A 16,245-nucleotide genomic window follows, 5' to 3' on the forward strand; every position below is an offset into this window, starting at 1 on the left:
TGTGTGTTTACATTGCACCTACAGTATAAATGAGCTCAAAATAATGAATGTAAATGAGCAGTTCAGAGACTGGTGAGATGCGACCAATTCACTCTGAAAAGTGTGACAGCAAGAAGAAAAGTCAAAATGGATATTAACCAAAGTCTCCGATCAAAAAGAAGTTAAATACTTGAGGAAATTGAGAAAGTCTCCTTCTCTCAGTATTGCTTTTATCCTTTCTTTGTTCCCTTGTAAAACAACAAAAGATATTGAACCCTGGACGCAGATCAAATTTCTGCACTACCAATTACAAGCCTCTGTGTTATGTCTAAAGTGGCCTTCAGGTGAAGCTGCCAAATAAAATGTCTAGAGAGAGCTCATAACTTTCACATCATTTGTTTCTTATCATGTGTTGTTTATATCATTTTTTACATTAAATCGAAGTATGAATGAGGGTCAGTTTTGTCGTGAAGACTCAACTCCCACCAGCAAATACATTTGTGTCTGAAGATGACCACTCAGGATTGGCAGTGTGTTTACAGGTAACAACCTATTTCTTTTGAGGGTTCGGTGGACCAAAGCCAAGACAAAATACCGTCTACTCCGTAACAGAGCTGGCAGAACAAACCACTGCGGAAAACAAGCTCTCGGGTCATGGACTCGGTTTGTCATTCCCCATAAATGAACTCCTCAGCTTGTTGAAAACAAGATGAAGGATGACAAAGTGAGTTTTTCCTGCTTGCCAGTCTACCACTGCCTGTGGCCTTTGTGCCACTTCTCTTGCTAAAGTGTATTTTTAGGTGTCATGAGGGGTTTAGTCATTGGTGAACTTCATTTTGACGGATTGTTTTGGGCGAAGAAGCTGCCTGTTCATTGCTCGCAGTGGCTTCTTTCCTCCTCACGGCATGCTAAAATGAAACAGTGGAGCACCTGGGGCAATCAATACAGAACGCAGTGTCTGTTCTTCTCTTCTCTTTCTCTAGGCTCTAAAGTTGATGATATCTGATATGTAATTGATATTTTTTCTATAATAACAATGACAAATGAAAACAGAAATGTGACAATGTAAAAGGAGTTTCCTATGTGAATCTTTAAAGAATTATCACCCAAATCTGCAGCTTTACAGAGCTGTACAGTAAGTTGTTCAGCTGTCTGGCTGCAGCTTTACTGTTTTGGTTCGCTCTCACCACTCTAACAGTGTCTTTTCAGTAAAGATCTCTGAATACACCACACACCGGTCAGCCGAGAACTGCAGACAGACACAGTTACACAATTTTTGGCCAAAATTAGCGTGTGTATGCAGGTTGTTTGAACTGATATAGGCAATAGACACCTTTCTCCTTGCCAGTGGCCAAGTAGGCCTTTCTCTTTTTCCCTTGTGTCACATTCAGTAAAACAGTTATTGCAGGTTAGAGTACAATTTTAGTTGCAGGACTTAAATAATAATGGAGTATTTTCATTTGTACTGCTTTTTTTTACGAGATTAAAGCACTTTAATTTTTCAGTGTTTCAGTATACTTTGTATTCTCCATCTTTTGGCGGTTTTCCAGCACAGAACTGAAATGTTACAGCAGAGAGAAGAGTGTCAGAGCTTTTGTGAACAAAGATCAATCTACATCTGCTACAAGCAAGAAATCTATCATCAGGTGAGGAAATTCCTTCCAGGGTGACATCACTATTTCCATTCCTCCTGTGGAAACAGACATTTCTGTCATACGCACTCCTGTCTGCTTGTATTTACTGCAAAACTCTGCGTGTGTGTGTGTTTGTGTAGACTAGAGTGTAACAATATACCAGGATTTATCACTGCACTTCTCGCTACCGGCTAGCTCAAACATAAACAGTGGTGTGTGTGTGTGTGTGTATGTGTGTGTATTTGCTTGTCTGATGGCCATTTGTTGATGTCAGGCTGCATCTAACTCTGTGGTGGCATCATCAAGATAAAGAGCAGCGTTTGACCTGGACACAGTTCTTGTGACATGGACACAAGGCTTAAAAGGGACTGTGAGTGATTGTCTGAGTGTGTGTGTGTGTGTGTGTGTGTGTGTGTGTGTGTGTGTGTGTGTGTGTGTGTGTGTGTGTGTGTGTGTGTGACAGCTGACAGCTCTGCACTTGTAATAACATCCACAGGCCGGACTTCAGGACTCCAGAGGATGATTGCATAGTGATTCACAAACTCAAACACACACATATACTTCAACAATTTGTCACACACAAAACAACTCACACACCCACACACACACACATCATTCTTTCCATCCTAAGTTCAATGACACTTGTTTTGTTTGTTTAACAGTTTCAAATTTTATTTCCAAAATACAGGCAGATGAAAATGCATAGTTTTTACAAGACACACAGCACATACACAGATACTGAAGAAGGCTGAGGACAAGGGGAAGGCAAACGCAGCAGTGTCCATACTTTGGTAAAGATGTCCTCCATGATAAGCGTCACACATACTACAGTATCAACAGATGATTACAGACAGACAGGAAAACTATTTTTTCCCCAATACTTATTTAGAAAGGAACAGTCAGACATGTTAAGAAATATGAATGTTTGGCATCAAACTGAGATGGCGATGAAGAAGAGCAATATCAGTTTAATCTCTGAGCCTTCTGTGCAGAGACAGCTTTATGTCTGGGACATGATTAGACCGGGGCCCTGTTTGTCAGAAACATCTCAATGCTTAGATGATCCTCAAATTAAGATAATTATGACCTTAAGATGTTCATAGATAATGTGACCTGGCTTAGTACAAAGACTGGAAACGAGAAGAAACTCCTCGCCTTGCCCCGTTGAAATTGAAAAAATGATAAATGGACTGCACGTATAGCACTTTTCTACTGTAGCTGGCAGATTGCTTTATAGTTTGCCCCTCATTCACACAGCTTGATGGTGGTGGAGAGTCCATGCAAAGCAGTGATCTGACTATCGGGAGCAATTTTGAGATTCAGTGTAGGATTGAACCACCAACTCTGCAAGTAATTGACAATCCACTCTTCCTTCTGAGCCTTATCCACCCCAAAGTATGCAGAACTCCAAAGCTGTCTTATTTACGCTGCTGAAAACAGCTGCCTGCTGGGGCTGAAAACGACACTGATAAGAGCGGTGAGCCTGAACCAAAAACAACACATTCTCCTTCCCAACTCGTCGCTTTAGGTCAGTGGCCCTACGCTTTAAACTATGACGCTCTCGCTACCCTCTAGCATAAGCTGTGGATGTGTCAGGGACAGCGTGTCAATATACGCTCAGAAATTGCACACAGTCTCTTTTCAAAGGAAAAAGAGACTGTGACAGTCTCTCTTCTCCAACTTAGGTTTACTTAGTTTTTAGGTTTACTTACGCAACAAAACTACTTGGTTAGACAAGTATGTTTCTATTGTAAATAAGTCGTTTCTTACTTAACTGGCTTACTTAAATAACCTTACAAAACTAAGGTAAAAGAAGTCAACATTGTTTCACAAGGGAAACAAAAAACTGTTGGGTGAAAGTCATGTGTTTGTTTGACCTCTCCAATCTCTACTCCCGCCCTTCACGGACTTTCTCACGCTTTACACTACGTACGTTGCTCAGAGCATCTAACAATGAAGAGGATAGGTTAACATTGGCGTTAAAGGACTGTTTGATGAGTTGGGAGTGAGAACAGGTTGCTTATAGAGCTATATATAGCTTCTCTATGGGCTCGTCACTACATGTCAAACTTTTGAAATAATTGTCATAATATAAGTTGTTGGTATATTGAGTGTAGCCACTTTATGTATTTGTGGAATGTGTGTTGATGTTGCTTGGATGGCAGTCCCCCTGTGCCTGACACAGAGATGAAACTAAAATCAATCTTCCCGTCTCATTGTGTTTTTTTATTTGATAGCAAACCATGTTCCTAAAAATGTCAAACTGTTCCTTTATAAAACAGAAGAGAAATACAGGTCTTGTGGTTATCTACTTCTATCACGTTAACTCCACTTGTGCTTTGCTGCTTTAGATTATTTAGAATCACAGTATTCGAGTTACTTTCTTCATATGTTGAGAGGCTTTGTGAGCATTTTAATAGCAAGGTGTAAAGAAATAAAAACAGCTCAAGGAAAAGCAGTCCTGATTGCAATTGCACCAAATTGCGATTGCAGCACCAAATGGCGAGTTATATACCTTAAGAGCACTTTTTTTTTACATTAAAGCATTGTTTATTATATGGCTTTAGTACAAGTGGTCGACGCATACTGTATATATTAAAACATTTCTTAAAATCCTTCGAGAGATCACACAACCTGGATCGTTCTTTCAAAATCTCTGTATGCTAAAATATCCTCTTTAAGTGTGATCATACTCTCATCGTAGACCAGATCTTTGGCTAACAGCTACTTGGTGTTTCTCTTTACAGCATTGATTTTATGTTTCTGACATTTAGACGTTAAACCAGGTTGTGATTTCCACAGTGAAACTAACCATGTGGTGTAGAAAGAATTGTCATTTTCAGTCTAAACTACACCACCTCGACATAGTTGGCTGGGTAGAGCCCCTCACACCCGTCGTCCTTCATCCCCCGACACCAGCCCTGATCATCCTCATCCTCTATCTTCAAAAACTCCTCAGCTGAAGGGAGACAGAAGTAAAAAATTAGGATTGCAACCAGCAATTTTTTTATCGATTGATCGATTAATAGTCAGTGTCAGTTTCAGTTTCCCAGTGCTAAAGTTGACGTCTTCAGATTTCTTGTCCAAACCCAAGTATATTCAATATACCATCATAGAAACAAATATTAACATGGGAGAAGTTGGGTCTCGTGAATTTTTCAAAAAATGAAATTACTTAAACTATTTTTTGACTAATATTTGATTATTACATTTCCTGCAGATCGATTACTCAATAAATCAACGAATCATTCCGCTTTTAAAAAGACAATTTAGTAGACAAAAGAAATATGACATTTTGAAGTATGACAATTTACAATAATTTCAGACAATAATGTACACTTTTGCATACTAGTTTTAATGAGTGCAGAATAGTAAGTTTTGTCGGATTGTATGTGTTATATTTACCTGCTTTAAAAGACAGCTCATCTGTCTCCTGGCCAACATAATCATACATAGCTCGTACTCTCACTCCTCCAATAATCACACTAGAGGAAAAGAAGAGACAGAGGCAGATGGATGTCTGGTCAGCTACAGCAACCTTTATAGAACAATTTCTTTAAATAAATAATAAATACTCACCTCCTCTCTATTGTTGCTTTCTTTTCGACTTCTTTCTTCCCTTTTTTGTTTTTCTTCTCGGGCATCCATTCCTTAGAAAATATAAAAATAATTACCAAACATTTAACTTCAGACCAAAAAACTAAATATTAAGAATGTGAACTTCACATCGAACCAACCAACAGCTGAAATACCTGGAAGTGAGGCCAGTCGGTGGGCATGCCGGGCCCGTGGGTGTTCTTCCACCAGCGAAGGTCCTCGTGCTCATCGATGGTCATCAATGTGTTGTGGAGCTCATTGTACACAGCCCTCACACTGAGTAAGGGATGGAGAGTAAATAAGAGAACCCAAAATGAGATTGACAAATACTTCATCTGAAGCAAACCAATGCAGAACTGAACTTGATTTATACAACACAGAGCTGTTATCCATATAGTTCATAGTTCAAATAGTTCAACTGACATTTGAACTGTTATCACTGCTGACATTTCAATTATTCACTGTGCGAACGCTATAACTATCTCTGGTGCTGAAATTGTACTCTTACTCTTTAAATGAACATTAAACTGCTTTTACTTCAACTGCCTTTTCCACTGTTTTTGTTGCTTAGACATTGACTGACACACTTCAAGCCCTTTTAGGGCTAAAAAGATTTTTTACATGCATATTTATAATAACTTCATAATAAACCACAATCATTAGCTTAATAGTTTACAAAAGTAATGGTCGCGCTTCCCTAAAAACCTGCTGAAATGAATATTTTTTTCTCTTGTAATGAAAATGTTGACTTGTGAAACACAGATGAGGCTTTACAATGCATCGTAATCTGAGTATTATATAATCATAACGTCCAGGAATATAAGAGGATGGTGGTATTCATTTTAATTTAACCTGCGTATGTTCCTCTGATGCTTATACTGTAACTAAAGTTCATTTAAACCTCTAATTGGCAGATAATGTAATTGAACTGTCATCCACATCCTTTTTAAGTAAAGTGTTACCTACAAATTAAGCAGATTAATAGAGTACATCATCTCTATCATCTACCGTACGTCCCCCTGTGGCCCCTGCAGATTTTATAAAGTAATTAAATTGCTTTTGTTGTAATTATTTCCTTTAATGGATTAGAAGTGAGTCACTGAGTCATGCCATATGTTGCTGAACAGCTTATGATCAGGGCTAAATGAAGTCAAATTATTGATTTTTACATACTTAGCTCTAAAGACACGCAAAACGTAGTTGTTCACCTCTCATTGTTGGTAATGTCCAGGTGTTTGTGGATGGAGAGAAAGGCCTGTTTGAGGAAGACAATCCTCTTTCGCTCCCCGTCCTGCGATTGGTCAAAGATGGACTCCATCTCTTCCATGTAGCGTGGAGCGTAGCGGTTCACCTCCTCGAGGACTTTTTCATAGCGGGCACGGACCTGAACATTTAGACACGCTTTCACACACTGGATTTACATATTCATAGACACTCACACAAAGGTACAAGTTACCCGATCCTAACCCCAACCCCCCAGACAAAGGTTACATTAAAACTAGATTGACAACTAAATGAAAAAAAAAAGAAAGTTGAACAAAAGTCTCCTTGTTCTTTCCCTTTTGTTGGCATTTCAAGGTTTCTTGGCGCCAACGACTGTCGATCTGTGAGCCAGCCCAGTAGCCAGGAGAAAGTGTTGGCATTGTACACCTTTTTACAAACCACGGATACGTTGAATGGAGGGCATTTTTCTTTTTCTTATTTTCTTTTGATGGACGTCTTTGCAGAGTAAGTAAGTAATGCATTATGACCAGTGACTCACAGCAACATTTTCTTTTGCCGTTTGAGTTGGAAATAGCCTGAAACAGACTGTGGGAAAGTCTGCTGCATCATCGCAAGCTTGCGTGTGTGCACGAGATACAACACCTCGGGCACCAACTCATAAATACACTGCTCTACAGCGCAACTAGTGGTCAAAGACTCCACAGAGTGCCTATAATCATTAACAAAATCCCATTCAAAAATCATCAAAACCTAATGAAAATAAGAACGAGATGAAGCACGTTGCTTACCTTCTCAGCCTCCTGTTGAGCCAGCTCTCTCTCCTCTTGGATCTTCTTCTGTTTGTCGATGGCGACGTCCGGGTTTCCCTGACTGTGTACCTCTCGCTCCCTGGCTGCCTGCTCCTTGCGGCTCACTTTGTGGTACGCCCTCCTGACCTTATCCAACTGTCCCAGACAAGAAAATGCTATTAAATTTCAGTTGGATTTGGTGCACTGTGGGTTTATCGGGCACGTTGCATATTTAAAGAAGAGGTAAAGTGTCTTTAAATCATCCGTGTAACACCAAACCTGGCTTTTGAATCTGAAAAAATGCAGACCTTTTTAAGTCGTTTGGCCCATGGCTTCTGAGCACGTGTGAAGCCCGTCTCAATGTCCTGGGACTCCTTGAAGCCTCCAAACAACTTCTTGTGGAAGGTGTCCTTCTGCCAGGTCCTGACCCTGTCTCCATCCTCCGACACCAGGGAGCGACAGATGGAGGCGTGTAAGGAGGCCAGCCGGTCAGCAGAGGACAGAAAACACTGCCAAGCCTTCAGAAGAGATCCGTATAGAGGACCTGAGGGAAGACAACGAACGCCAGGGAAACACAAATTCCTAAAATGCTCTTTGTGCTTTAGAAACAATTGTAATGACCAGCCACTATTTACATGAAACATATAATAGAAACAAGAATAGATATTACCATCTCTTATCACAAAAGGGAGATTGTAGTAGTAGAAGTAGTAGTAGTAAAATGCTGTAGACAGAACTAGCACTTACTTGAGTCCACTACTGGCTTCCACTTGTTGCTCCACTCACTGAGCTGCTGGGCGTACTGCCTCTCCACACGAGCTCTCTCTTGGAAACATGCCACTATGTCATTGCAGGCCTGGAAGGCATCTTCTGTTCGCTTCACAGTGGGCTGATAGTTCCCAGGCTGCCAGGACACAAAGAGAGAGGAAGATCTACTGTTCACACAAAATAAACAAGAGGATTAATGGACTCAGCGTTTTAATACCCAATAACATAATCATGTTTTGGGGTTAAAAAAAAGCCAAAAATGGTCGATATTTCTTCCAGTATTCACTGCAGCCTTTTAGTTTATTTCCTTTTTATATTCACCATTTCAATGCCAGTTAATACAAACATTTTCATTTGCTCACAGTAATCCTGGCAGAGCAGCAACAGCATGTAGACAATAAACTGATTTAGACAAAGTCATTTAGAATGTAAACCGAACACTAAAACGATTCAAGTCAGCACGACTCTTACACTCTTACTACCACTATTACTACTGCTAGAGTTAACATTACTGTTACTTCTATTAATGATAGTTGTATTCATATATTAAAACTATTACTACATCTACTGCCACTGCTGCTACAAGCATTACAACCTGCACTGCTATTATTAGTTGCAGTCGTCTTTTTATTACTACTGATAGGCTAATAGCAGCACTCCTGCTCTCTCCAGTAATTTATGTAGCACCTTTCAAATAAATACTGTGCTTCTGCACTCCTGTGTTTTTAAATACATTAAAAGGAATAGTTCAACATTTTAGGAAGACACACTGATACTCTCTTGCCAAGAGTTAAATGAGACGATTGATACCACTCTCCTGACAGGCTGCTGGCTCCGTGCAGCTACTTATTTACTGTTCAGACGTGAGAATGATATCGATCTTCTCATCTGACACTCGGCAATAAAGTGAAGAAGCGTATTTGCTGAAACGTCTGCCCCTTTAATCATTGCCCTGTTCCATTTAGGTCTCCCAGTCACTGTGCCAGTTAACCAGCGGTGCACAAATATTTGAACTAGCACAGCTACGTGGTATGTAGCCATTATTGATGCCTTTAGTTACACCAGTTCTGACATTGAACAGTCAATATTGGTCCATATCACACATTCTCTTGTCAGTCAGTCATAACAAGGTCCAGCTTGAATGCGCGTCTCCTTCCACAGCTGTGACACTGCTGCAGCCGTCTAAGGTCAAGCCCCACGTGCCGCAAGTGCCACTTAACTGGCGTTAGGTTTCCTGTGGTAAAATCCAAAGCAGCGCAGGGTTTGGTCAGCGGACACGAGGACGAGGCCTGGATATAAAAAAGCTAGACGGAGAGGGAGGACAAGAGAGCAGCAGATGCGAGGCCCTTATTGTAATAACGTATCTGGAGCAAATGTGTTGTTTGTGGATGTGGTATTTGGAAATCTCTCTGCAATTTTCCTGGCAGCTGCCGTGAGCTCAGCACTCACTCCTACTCTCTTTTTCACTCTCTGTCGGACTCTATCTGTTAGTCACTCACACTTTTAGACGGCTGCTTGAAAGGTTCCCGGACACCATATATGTTGCCATGTTGTGTTAAATCAGCTGAGGCAATGCGCTTATTGCAAATACCATAAAATGAACATGTCTAAGTAAGACAGAGACAAAAGTGAGCAGAAGTTTCTCTCGGCTGATGATTTTTACTCGTCACACAGGTGTATTTCTGTCTTATAATTGATGCTAAAACTGTCTGCATACGTTTCATATACACTCAAAAGGTTTCACACAGTCCTCAGTGCAGCTCTTCTCTGTTTGTTTATGATATTTTAAGCCACAATGCTCTTCATTTTATTTTTTATTTTATTTGGCAAAATCTCTGAAGGTTGATATTTCACTCTGTGTTCAACTAATAGATCAGGTCTTCCATGAATGGTTGTTATTTCAATACTGCATCAGAAAGTTTAGTTTTATCTGTCAAAGCATGTTGATGGTGCTGGCATCAGCTGTGACGTACAGGTGCTACAGGTATCTATAGTTAGATGAATCAATATGCAGGACATAACGAGTGTTATTTCAATTTCTTACATTTTCAAACTGAGCGATTTGTGTTTAGTATATGTGTGATACTAACAGCCTTCAAAGACTTGAAGACTTGATGCTTTGAATGAAACACTAGTTTCCTTTTGCCCTAATCAGAATCAATCGGAGTTCTTCTTATTAGCGGCCTGCTGTTTCTCTCTCTTTTTCTTCCTTCTCTCGTTCTGCCCGTTGTGGTTTGCACTGATTCTCCTCACTCGTCTGAGAATTAAACAGAAACAGCTGAGGAATCCAGTCTGAGGCCAACGGTAACGCTGCAGAGACGCAGTTAGCCAATCTCTGTCGCACATGCAAATCGACGACCAGAGAATCTGGAGCAATAAAACGCAGTATCGAAGAAAGTGGCCACAGGCTTCCCTTGAAAACAATCACATTTCATGTATACATATATACGCATGGATGTGTATCCAGACTATAAAGGACCACTAGCAGAAGTAATGTTAGCAGCTACCAAGCTGCAGTAAACCTGTTGAAGTACTAGCAGTACTACCAACACTGATAGAGTAGTCATAGTATAGAAATAGTAAAAGGTGTAGTAGTAGCAGTAGTAGTGGTCATAGCAGTTGTCTTAGAACCCAGCAGAATAGTAGAAGTAAACTGTATTCATGCCAGTTTCTGTATTTAGACGGAAATGTTTGTCTTAAAAGAATAACAAGGCCAATCAGTCCAGTTTACAGTCTGCAGATTTCATAAACACCATCATCGTTTCTTTTGTACTTGAAAACAGCAAAAGGATTTGTCTCGAGAGACGCATCCTAGAATGTCTTTATGAGTAAAGAAGACAGTAGTAGAGTAATACGGGCCCACGGCTGAGACTAATGCATCGCAGCTGCGTGTATCTATTAGTATACTTCTACAGAATGCACGATAATTGCCAATATGTTAAAGTGGTGGTGACTTTGCAAATCCAAAACAAAAGAGCCTCGGTCTGCCGTCTAATGACAGACAGCCCTCGAGCATGTCTGCAGGATGACACAGACGAACTGGCCTGGAAACACGTCCAGCACAACAGGAGGCTGCCAAAATTACAGGAGGGAAGAGATGAAAGTGGGGAAGCACATCGAGGCTGACGGGAGACAAAGTCGGTATTAAAGCGGTAGCGCACTCAAATTAGAGAGTCGGGCACTTTGAATGTTGGAAGTGTTTACAGCTTTAAAAACATGGCGGCAAAGCAGAACTGAGTCTCGTAAACAGAGTGCAAAGCAGTTCATATACAGAAAAGTGAGATAGTTTGATGTGTGTTACTGGTGCTGAATTGGAGTAAAGAAGATTTGAGCACAAAAGGTTACAGATATTTCAGATAAGTTTAGTTTAACTGTGAGTGTAATTCATCATGTGTTATGTGAATTGTTCTCCATGAAATGGTCCAGTGTGCTGTAGATCACTTATTTATTTTAAACTGATTCATTTTCATCCTTTTCAAACATGATGAACAATATCCTGTCAATAAGATACTGCACCCGGGGTCAAAACTTGGTTCGGGTTTTACACGATGTTCTGTGAGTAAAGCTCACCACTTGTGTCACTTACTGCAATTTAAATTTTATTTTTAAAGGAATTAGTTTGACAGTTTGGGAAGTAAGCTTATTTCCTGCGAGAGTTAGATGAGCAGATCAATACTACTCCCATGCCTGTGCCGTAAATATGAAGCTGCCGGCAGTTCAGACTGCAAACAGCTGGAACAGCTGTTTGTGGTCTGAAGGTAACAAAATCCACCTCCCAGCACACCTTAAACTCCCCAGACTTCAGGAAGTCACTGTCTAACGTTTGCTTAAAGTCACTTTGGACAAATGAATGTAATATCAGGAAAGAATCTCTGCATAGGAGCTGAACACTTCTCCTCATCTGGCAGAAGAACCCACAAATAAAAGCATCATGCAGCAGTGCTGTAGCAGAACAATGATGTTACAGAGCGGAGGGACAATTGAAAAATCGTGTCCTGGATCCCCAGAGACACAAGCCCCGCGCTTTACGGTCTACTTTGTTGAGAAACACAGACCATTAAATACCTAATGAGCTGCGCACTATCACAGAACCTCCCTGGAACACAGTTAACCCAAGCTCGTCAATTCAGAGTGTACAATGCTCACTATTCACATTTACAAATCAAAGCACAGCCTTGCTCACACCGATACGACAAAACTGTTCCGTCTAGTTTGAAAAGGAAGGTCAGGGAGACTTAAGAGACCAGGGGGAAGTCTCTCTCGTCTCGAAAGACAAACAGACGAAGACAGAGCCACACACAAAGTACACCCAGTCTTACCATCCAGAAGCTGCGATTGCTGGCATCTTCACTGCTGCTGTCTGATGGTGGCGTCGACATCCTGTTCTCTGAGAGAGTAAAGAGCAAACGATTACTTCAGAGTACGCTTTCGCTCTTCTTTTTAACCTGCACACTGACCTTTCTGTAATCAGCTTGCATGTGTCGGTAGTGAAGTCTTTGGGGCTTTGTGTCAACTGTGAAATGTTATTTGAATCAAAAATATGATATGTACATAGTGTATATATTATAAAATGAGCCTTTTCTTGAGTGACAATCTCGACCATGAAGCTATATTTCAGTGCAGCAGAAACTATCCCAGTCAGTGAACGTACAGTATGTGACTCTTGTTATTATAGGCTGTATTCTCACATGATAAATGTGATTATGTTTCATAATTCAGTTCAAAACCAACATCACAAAGCCCTCTGTATGGGAGTCAGTGGAGAACCACATATCCATTAGGAAACCACGTCCTCTCATCCTTTCCTTGTGAGACATGAACTCACTTACCCCATTTCGACAAATTAGAGTCACAAATGCGTTCATATGAATTGCTTTTATAATGGACATTTGATTATTAATAGAACATGAATTGCATGTATGGGGTACAACTGCAGAAGTATCTCCTGGGGTACAAGTACCACCGGTTGGGAATCACTGTTTTATTGTGCAGTCTGTGATCGGAGAGCATTTGATATCCCCTCAGATGAATGGCCGCTCATATAATGGAAGCTCTCCAGACCCGTTAAAGAGTTGTAGCTGCTGCTGGAAGTTGATGTGTACAGTAAATCAAAATGAAGTGATCTGCATGAAGTACTTGAGATCTTTGAATGGCTTTATGCTCGTCTGGTTCCACTTCCGAAAAAGAAACTTTTCCAGTTAAATATTTAAGCACGTAGCAGTTTTTGCCTTCTGGTGTTTCAAACCCTCGATGCACTCGGAGCAGAACTCCACCCAGACGCAGCCTTCATGTCGTGCCTGTTTTCCCTCCCTGCAGCCTTTTCTCTCCATGGCTCTGTTTGGCGCACAATTAGATCCAATGATTTCCCTCCACATCCTGCTGTTCACGGGGCATCACATGCTCCAGTCGGAGCATAATGCCGTGCCTCTCCCTGCCTCGATCTTCCTCGGCTTACTGTTGTGTTACTCAGCCGCTGAGGTCTCATAGATTACACAACCCTGTGTTCTGCCGGAGGTCAGAAAAAATAATGAATCGCCCCTCTTTTAACCCTTGACCTGGACTTCCTGTCCCCTGGCTGCGTTGGTCTCCTCGGGGTACTGTGTCTGAGTTTCCAGAGGAAAGTGGGGGGTGGGGGAGCTCTGCTGTCCCTTCCCTAATATCAAATCATTTGGTGCATTCCTGCAAGTTTTACTAAGTAGTCTCCGATCTCATGACACAAGCAAAGTGCCTGTGGGAATTTAATCCCAACTGTATATGAGATTTACCCTCTTAGTACACAAGCAAGTCACTGAGCTGTAATCTACTTGCGAGCCTCTCAAATGTGACTTTATTCCCTTCATGAGCTTTATGATCTGTCTGTGTAAAAGAGAATATCAAATATCATTTCATAGACTTTATGATCAATTCAAACATCCTCCAATAGCTTAAAAACAACAATAATACAAACAGATATAAATGAAACACATTTAAGTCAGAAACGCCTGACTGGAACTTCTGATTGGCTCTCTGTGTCGTCTCTGATATTCGTGAGGAATATTCGTAACATTGCGACTTTCATTGAGCTACAAAAGTTAGAAGCTAGTTGTAGAATCACTACATCTGCATACATTTCACTGTCCTATAAATCCTACACCGAGTATACTGAATAACTTACCAGCACGGATCTAATTCCACCATGGGTCCTCCAGACTTTTTATAATCTCTTGGCGGGTCAGACAGGAAATTTGTTCCCCCAGTTTTCCAAAGTCCTGTGTCCTCCCAGTATCTAAAACTCTTAACTTTTCATGGGAAATCTGTGCAACAACTGACTGAAACTGAAGGTCATTCGCGTTCATAAGATCCCATCTGGAGTTTCCAACCAACCAACTCTTTCACCCCTTGAATCCTGCACCCAGTCTGGCACACACACACTCACTCCTCCCCCTGTCCCCGTTTCATCTGTCACACATAACTCACCGCACACACACACACACACATTGCATAGAGGAAATATATAGTAACAAATGAACTCACAGGGCAGAAATAGGAGCTCAATCACTCCATTAGATCTCTCTGAAATGCCACTACAGCCATGGAAGGCTAATAAGCCGCTCCCAGTTGCTTACCTCTGTAGATGTTGGGGCCCTCTCTGCTTCAAACCCCCTTTTCTTCTTTTGTTGGGCAGCTTAAAACTTTTTTCCAGTTCAATCTTTGTGCAGACTCTGAGGCTGCTTCTCTCTCTCCGTCTCGTCTTCTTTACACTTCTCCTCGTCCTCTCCAACTTTGATTTTCCACTCGTTCTGGACAGTGCTGCTCCTGCTCTTCCCTTTTCTTTGGCCCACTGTTTGTGTCAGATGAGTTGGCTTCTTTTTTTTTTTCTTCCCTCCTTCTTCCTCACAATCCCCCCCGTCCCTCCCTCCCTCTCTCTCTCCCTCTCTCTCTCTCTCTCACCCTCTCTCTCCAAAACAGCTGCAGGAAACTCTTGTTCTTTGTACTCCACCACTTGTTGAAGATCGTCTCTGTTTTTCTCTTTCATTCACTCGCTTCACCTTCCTCAGAGCAGTCTTAATGAGGCCGGCTATATTGTGGGTTTTTTGTGTGTGTGTTTGTTTATGTGTGTGTGTGTGTGTGTGTGTGTGTGTGTGTGTGTGTGTGTGTGTGTGTGTGTGTGTGTGTGTGTCTAGGTGAGTCAGACAATAGCTGAGTTACCCGCTAAAGTCTGTGTGAGTGTGTGTGTGTGTGTGTGTGTGTGTGTGTGTGTGTGTGTGTGTGTGTGTGTGTGTGTGTGTGTGTGTGTGTCTGTCAATTGGGCTATTAACTATGTTTTATTATTTTGCAAAGAAGCACAAAGTAGCATTACCAGATAAGGAAAACTCAACATCCATGTGCTTGTCTCTATACCCCCTCTTCCTCCCCTCAACACTCCCTCGGGACAGTTCAGTAAGCCCGCCTCCACAGCTGGAGGATGCATCCGGTGTGTGTGTGTGTGTGTGTGTGTGTGTGTGTGTGTGTGTGTGTGTGTGTGTGTGTGTGTGTGTTATTCTTTGAAGTCAGAGACCCCTGAAGAAGAACTGTTCACACTCACATATGCCGCTCTTGCTTCATGACTTGTGAAACGTTGCCTTACCAGAACTTGCCATGTAAATAACCGGGCAACTGTTAACGCCCAGCTACAACCTGCTCTTAGGAAACAGTAATCGTGTGTTAGTAATCCTATAATCACACCTGGAAGGATAGTAGACCGATATCATGACAACACTGTGGATCCTGTGATTACATATTATAAATAGCCATAAGAGGCAGAAAGTGGAACACGGCAAGTAAAGTTGAACGTTAAGTAATGCTCATAGTATACAGTATAGATTCAGCATGCAGTGCACAGTGTAAAGAATATTCTAACTACAGATCAGCTTTCTTCTTCTTCTTCTTCTGGTCAGCTACTCAAATAAAGACTCTTATGTTAAATATGTTTTACTAAAGTAGACACATGTTTACTTTGTTTAAATGTATTGATGTAAATGAATCCTTACATTTTGCTGAAGAAAGGTTTGTCTCAGTACAAAAGTACTTTGTTGCTCTTACACCAAAATCATGATTTACTTTGAAGCCGTCCATTATTCATATCGTACTAAGGTAAGTGGAAGAAGTACACTTAAAAATAGTGTTGATTGCAAGTGTTTCGGAAAGTGCACTTACCTTGTTTACGTTGATGTGACATAAATGTACATTTTAACATATGAATGAAACACGGCTTCATAACACGTTTTTTTTAAAGG

The 16,245-nt window shown here is 41.1% G+C and overlaps 1 protein-coding gene across 2 annotated transcripts; it reads right to left on the reverse strand.

The window, feature by feature from the left end:
• Positions 1 to 2,265: 2,265 nt before the first annotated feature.
• On the reverse strand, positions 2,266 to 14,839 carry LOC306709175 (protein kinase C and casein kinase substrate in neurons protein 3). 2 transcript variants are annotated; one of them, XM_079177230.1, is made up of 10 exons: positions 14,596 to 14,839; positions 12,310 to 12,377; positions 7,970 to 8,126; positions 7,531 to 7,766; positions 7,223 to 7,378; positions 6,419 to 6,594; positions 5,366 to 5,486; positions 5,193 to 5,263; positions 5,019 to 5,098; positions 2,266 to 4,572 (listed from the first exon to the last, which is right to left on the reverse strand). In XM_079177230.1, exons 2-10 carry the CDS (start codon positions 12,367 to 12,369, stop codon positions 4,463 to 4,465), a joined length of 1,167 nt encoding a protein of 388 aa, XP_079033356.1. In that variant the 5' UTR covers positions 12,370 to 12,377; positions 14,596 to 14,839; the 3' UTR covers positions 2,266 to 4,462. The 2 variants fall into 2 exon arrangements, with proteins under 2 accessions (XP_079033356.1, XP_079033355.1); XM_079177229.1 differs by lacking the exon at positions 14,596 to 14,839 and adding an exon at positions 14,145 to 14,370.
• Between the last annotated feature and the right edge of the window lie 1,406 nt (positions 14,840 to 16,245).

This window comes from Pholis gunnellus (genome assembly GCF_910591455.1).
Source record: "Pholis gunnellus genome assembly, chromosome: 17".
Taxonomy (NCBI): domain Eukaryota; kingdom Metazoa; phylum Chordata; class Actinopteri; order Perciformes; family Pholidae; genus Pholis; species Pholis gunnellus.

Coding starts and splice junctions, on each gene's coding strand:
- LOC306709175 (XM_079177230.1), bottom strand. CDS start 12,369: ATGTCGACGCCACCATCAGACAGCAGCAGTGAAGATGCCAGCAATCGC. Junction 8,127..12,309: donor GCAATCGCAGCTTCTGGATG/GTAAGACTGGGT, acceptor GTGTCCTGGCAG/CCTGGGAACTATCAGCCCAC. Junction 5,264..5,365: donor CCGACTGGCCTCACTTCCAG/GTATTTCAGCTG, acceptor ATATTTTCTAAG/GAATGGATGCCCGAGAAGAA.